Source organism: Homalodisca vitripennis, unplaced genomic scaffold (assembly GCF_021130785.1).
Source record: "Homalodisca vitripennis isolate AUS2020 unplaced genomic scaffold, UT_GWSS_2.1 ScUCBcl_763;HRSCAF=3439, whole genome shotgun sequence".
Taxonomy (NCBI): Eukaryota; Metazoa; Arthropoda; class Insecta; order Hemiptera; family Cicadellidae; genus Homalodisca; species Homalodisca vitripennis.
In genome coordinates, this window is record NW_025776891.1 from 36,009 (window position 1) to 42,667 (window position 6,659).

Below are 6,659 nucleotides of genomic sequence, written 5' to 3' on the forward strand. Positions count from 1 at the left end.
GTGTTAAGAGATATAAGAAACGTTGCATAAGGGAACAATGAACATTTATAATTACATGTTCATAAATTCCACGGGTTTGAAAACTTTAATCTTTAGCCAGAAACGTTCTCTGAACTATAAATAAACAATTTCCCAGTACTAAATTCTAGCTGCTGGCCAGAAATTTTATTTCTTGATATAGTTGGCGATAGTATAACCATTTTTAAAAAAGTCTTAGATATTTTGTGTAGGACTTGACCTAATTTGTAAATATTACGGACCCAACAGAGCCTTTCTACAATTATGGCCTTTTTCAAACCGTCTCATTATTTCTAACGTTCTACCAGTTCTTCGGCACTCCCTTGCATCGGTTTATTTTGATCCTTTAATTTCGTTCTGCATAATATGTTTCTTTTACTTACCCCATTTATTGAAATAGATCATGGTACATTTTTGTGTGTTTATTCATATGAATATATTATTTTTGTTACGTTTTCTCCTTACAATTTAAGATAAATTTATAATAATTTTGTTCTTTCTTGGACTCGGAAAATATTTTATTAATTTTCAAACATGTGCAAACTATATTTGGGTTTTTTAAGAAAACCCTTGGATTTTTTTGCTTTACTTATTAGGACTAGATAGGATATGGTTCCTTACGTGGATCAAGAGGACAATTACAAGGGTAGAGTAATTTTTTTGAAAATACGGAGATACAGTTAACGTGTTGCATAATATTGTTGTTCCTTCTAAAGGCTTTAGTACGGACCAACAATAACATAAACTGTACGAATAATATTGTTACTTCTCCGTACATTTGAATAAGGAACTAGACTTTCTGCACTAAGTAAATGTAACGTAATAATGGCATTCAAGTCCTTAGAATGCTGGTGTGACTGAATATTTACTAGGTTTTATTACATTTATTCGGTACAAAACATTGCACGTGTATTATTGGCATATAATTATTAATCAATTATGAGCAATAATAAAATATAATATATTTTATAGTATAATCAATATATTTTAATTACATTAACTGTTATTTGCCTCTGAATTATAATTAGGTATCATCGATGATTTTACATTATTATTTCATTAATCATTTGGTTTTTAAAAATTTATAACAAGGAAATATATGAGATAAAATTTACTCTGAAACCGAACTGGATTTCTAAAGCAAAACATAATCTGGATCAATGAAATCAATTCGTTTGGAATTAATCCATGAAGCTTCTTTATTGTCAAACGAGTAAAACTTCTTTGTTGTTTAAATATCCACAGATAGTCAGCCACGTAATCGGTTTGCGTTAACTGTTCTCAATAATACCTGTAAAAGTTATGTCATGTCACAATATGTAGGTTACTAATTGAGTTAAACAATGAGATTACTTTGCGACAAACTCGATTTTAAGCTGTACGAGTTGTTAAATTTAATAATAATAATAATAATAGTATTTAATAAATTACAGGGTTTAGCAAATATAGCTGTGTTTCGGACGAGACACATGAAGAAATTGATCAATTGCAGCCAATAAAATAATACAGCCAATACGATACTTTTGCAAAGAAAATATAAATGAAAAGTTCCTTTCAAAGGTTCAAATACTAATTAATTTCAACACATCGTAAGATAATTAATAATAATTATCATTTTGTACTTACATAAAATTATCATGCGTTAATAAATACATTTATTGCTACATTCACATATTTTAAACACAGTACTGACATCTTATTAGGCTTCAATATTTGTAGTTATATTTGTACATGACGATATCGTAACAAAGAATTTACACGCATAATGCTGATAAATAATATTTTGTTTTTGAGAATTCTAAAATTACTCAAAACGTATTATTAATAATAGGTAATCGATTAATACATAGTTTCTTAATCATTATCTTAGAAGAAAACCCGTAAAATATTAAGGAAATTCTATATTTCTCATGCATGTTTGTATATTATAAATTTCAAATTAAACATCAATTACTTAACTGTACAGCGTTCATATAAATGTTTTTAGTATTTAATATTATGGGTCTGTAACATATCATATTGTGTTAGCCTCCATAAGTAATTATATACTGTTAACATTTTCTGAGCTTCTAAGATGTTATTTATTTTTATTGTAATTTTAGCCACTACAAATACAACTGTAACATTGTATTTAGATTTAATATATTAATTTTATTAATAACATAGGCTAGACAATAAAAAAATCTGACTAAGCCTTTAGCACACGAACTGCTTCTTGTTAGTGTTTTGTTTAATTTTGTAGGTCTCATAACTAAAACTAATGTTCTCCAGATTGTCTATAAATCTTTTTCTAAATTGCATAAGAAAAGTTCATAACAAGACGGTTTTTATTTATTGACAAAGACGTTTTACAAGTATTTGAATTTATATAACCCTTTAACGATTTTCTACCATTCATATAGTTCTATATAGACGTAAAACCCAATTAGGTTTTTCAGTAAATAAAGCAAAACGATCGAGGTTATTCAACAGAAGAAATTGGTTGTAAATTGTATTAAATGTAGTGTTATACCTGATGCAGTACTATATATAAATAAATAATATTTTCTATTTATATTTATTCTACAAAGGGTGTGTCTAAAACAATATCAAACTATAAGCAATGAATTTTGTTTTACTTCATTAAGGACAATTTCAGAACAGAGAATCAATAATGATAATCGTGATGACCATATTTACTGGCCTTGTGGAGGGCCTCAAGATGGTGATGTTTGGCGGCAGCGACCTCGTGAGTGTCTGCCAGGTATCCAGACTTGAGCACGACAGGCTTGGCGAGAGGTCCTTGGAAAGGAGCGACACGATGGGAGTATCCCTGATACGCTCCTGAATGCCCGCCATATCCTCCGGCATAACGTCCGCTGTAGTCTTGTCCGTATCCTGCATGAGCCTTGGCCTTGGCTACGGCGGCGAAATGATCAGCCTTGGCAGCAGCAACCTCGTGAGTGTCTGCGATGAGTCCGTCATACAGTACATGAGGTGCAGTTATGGGTCCATGGTATCTGAAATCTCCGTGGCTTTGGTGTTCACCATAAGAGCCACTGTATACTTCATCCTGGTCATATCCATAGCCTCCACCATAACCGTAGCCCCTCCATACCCGTGACCGTGAGTCTCTGTAGCCAGAGCAGCAAAATGAGCGCTCTTGGCTGCTGCTACTTCATGTGTGTCTGCTAGATAGCCGTTGTGGAGGACATGTGGGATGGCGATGGGTCCATGGTAATGAATGTGGCTCCCATACACGTCCACAGCAGCAAGAGCAACAAAGATGAGGAGAGTCTAAGACATGGTACATTTATCATTTCAAAGTGATACAGTGAGTAATGTTTCTTTCTGTACAAATTAAAACAAACTTAAATACAAATTGTATTGATTAACTTTTCACCACCTAGATATTTCAAAACATCTTTTATATAAACATCAGAAATGTTGTAGGTCATCCATATGTAATATTTTCTTCCCTTTATAATTTACAATATAATATGGTTATTCGTTTTTGTTTATTTTGTAAAATTGACGTAAAGCATCAAATGTAATACTGCTCGTTTGAACGCTTGTCCAAGATTCTAGATCTTAAACTCACAAAAAAATTCGTTTATTTGTATTATTCCTTTTTATCAATTCCAGTAGTTACCGAAGCTGATTGTGAATACAGATATAGTAGATAAAACATTTAAATAAAAAGTAATCTCTCTAAATTTGCATTCAAATGAATATAAATTTACTATCTAATTTTAAAGAAATTGCCATTCCAGACTTTTTCATATCCACTCTATTGTAGTATACGTATGTTTAGAATAAAAATTCTACGATTTTTTTATTCATTTATAGGTAAAACTTTAATATTTTTGTCGACTAACACACCACACACACACACACACACACACACACACACACACACGCACACACACACACACACACACTCACACACACACACACACACACACACACAGTATATATATATACTGTATGAAGAAAATAAATACGCAGAGGCTTCTTTTAAACAATAAAAAGAAAATAGATATCACATAAATCCTTTTATATTTCTTCTAATATCGTTTTTAAAAAGGATACAAAAAGTGTATATATATATATAAAATCCTATCAACAAAAATCACCAAGTAATTTCTTTTTAGCCAATTTAAAGTGCAAAAGTTATATTTAAAGCTATCAATGTATTTTAAAACCTAGTTTAGTGGTAAAACTATTTTAAAAATTACTAACCAAGATATTGGAAATATAAAAAATGCACACTGTTTTAGAAATTTGTATCTAGTATATTAAACAAATGTTTCTATCACACGTTTATCACTTTAATATAACACTATCAACTAGTCGCAAAGTATATTTCTCGATTTCAAAGCTGGTGCAAGCATAGACTTTATTCACTTATAACGGGATGTTCCCAAGTCAAATGATGTTTAGCATTTTTATTATATTATTTAATTGTTATTCTAAACACAAATCCACATATTATGTAGAATATTAAAATATAATATACACTATCATTTATTTATTAAGTTAGAAAAAAAAACTAATACTAGTTTAATGTTATGGTGTAGAAGTGAAAAAAAGTAAAAGATATAAGCTTTAAATAGTCTACACTTGGTAATGTATCAAGTACCTTAACACGAAAATGAAAGGGTCATTATTTATACAAATTTCAGAAAACTTTTTGGAACCTATAAAATAATGATATTCAACAATATTTTTTTATATTGCTCTGTTTTTAATGGGGGAAACTTTTTAATAGACTTTATAGATACAAAAGTTATGGATTCTTAAATAAATACTGGAGAAATTAATATTAATCGTCACTCAGATTTATGAAATACAAGATATTCATGTAATCATTATTTGATAAAATAAAATTGTTTATTAATTAAAGATCCCGCTTTATAGTCCTACACATATCATTAATATTGTACTTTACATTTCAATTTTATCCTGTATGAAATGTAAAAAAATTTCAACCCATAATTCAAATATGGATATACAATAATAGATTTAAAATATTTTTTATTATGCCCATTTATAAAAAACGATGTGTTATTTATTTTTCATATTAGCTATTTATGTTAACTTATTTATATACGTCGTACATCATAAGCGATGAGCCACACACTTACCTTGATGTACATGATGGTGGAGAAGAGGTGGTCTGGTTTAGTCAGGGAGATGTTCGGTTTTTATACTAACCCAAGCTTGCTGTGCCAACACGCCATGTCCGGTGAAGACACAACATCCTCGGTTGAGAATGTCTGCTTCACTATCGGTTGTGAAAACTCGCTACGCGTGGTTACTCCAAGAGGTGCGATACGCTCATTAATTAACTCTTTAATCTCTCCATAAGTAGATCATCCATGTGGTAGTTACATAGTACTAATTACTACTGACTAATAATAACTACCGCTTCAAGGCATGTTTAGTAGTACTCAGAGTAATATAATAGTGTATCGTAGTATATATAAAAAAAAAACTGGGGAAAACTTGATTTTTGTATGGTCTTGTGTTAGCCAAAGACCATTTAGCCGTCTTATACACTTGATATAGATGAAAATCTGGCACTAAACAAGGTCTGTTCATATCGTATAGCCTACAAGAACGGATGAAATTAAAAACAATAAGGAGTAATTTATATATCCAAGCTGCGTTATAGGCTGATTGTATCCCCTTAACTTTACTGCGTTCGTTAAGAATAAAGAATAAACGAACGCAGTATGAAGTGCGTGATATGTTCGTAAATACCCGAGATGTGACTATTTGGGTAAGGGTACCTCAATCACAAAACAATACCAATTAAAATGTGATAAAATTTTAATAATTCGTTTTAAAATGGAAATGAATTGATATCAAATATGCATATTTATGTTCTAAGGTTTTGCACAGGGATAAATAATAATATATTATAGGGTGTTATTAGGAAAAAGTTTTAATCTCAGGCTAAAAGGCTATTCCTATTTTGGCCTTTGTAATTAACTGAAGTAGTGAATACTACAGCGGGGTATTCATAAATATTTGAATGATTAATTGGTGTTTATGAGAAAAACATGTTTCTTTTACATGCAGAAGCTTACACACTGTTCTCAAAATTTAAATTACAGTATGAATTCTCGGAGGTGAACATATATTTCAATGCCAATTACTTGCTTTTATGTGCTATGTTTATATTTTACTTCAATGTGGCTATGACTCCTTTGTAAATATAGAGGCAGTGATTAATATATAGTAACGATGTTTGAAAATAAAAATGAAATAATCAATATATCTATTTAAATATCGTGTATACAATTTTCTAAGAACTCACGAAATGTACGTAGATTTTTTAATCATCGCAGCTGTTATAACAGTAAATATGTAAAGTTGCTTGCCGCATTATGACATTATTTCTCCATTCCGTACTTTCAGTACCTAAGTAGAGTTGTAAAAGAGACGTGAGGGTCAAGATACATCGATCACACGAAACTTACTCACGCTCCCAATTGTCAGATGACATTCCGCCCAGTAATTGCAAGAACTTCCGTTCTCTTTTTAGGTCATCGCCTCAATCCAAACGTATTATTGCAACATGAAAAATTACTTTGCATCATAATTTTATTCAAACCCAAAAGACAAATTCATAAATCCAGACTTATCTAAGACAA

The 6,659-nt window shown here is 30.5% G+C and overlaps 1 protein-coding gene across 1 annotated transcript; it reads right to left on the bottom strand.

The window, feature by feature from the left end:
* Window positions 1-2,665: 2,665 nt before the first annotated feature.
* Window positions 2,666-5,156, bottom strand: LOC124370978 (cuticle protein 5-like). The gene is made up of 3 exons (XM_046829282.1): window positions 5,145-5,156; window positions 3,065-3,294; window positions 2,666-3,017 (listed from the first exon to the last, which is right to left on the bottom strand). The coding sequence occupies exons 1-3, from the start codon at window positions 5,154-5,156 to the stop codon at window positions 2,666-2,668; spliced, it is 594 nt and encodes a 197-aa protein (XP_046685238.1).
* Window positions 5,157-6,659: the final 1,503 nt, after the last annotated feature.

Excerpts from the sequence above, each read along its gene's own strand:
- LOC124370978 (XM_046829282.1), bottom strand. Across the intron at positions 3,018-3,064 it reads ATGGATATGACCAGGATGAA|ATACCATGGACCCATAACTG; the intron begins GTATACAGTGGC and ends CGGAGATTTCAG.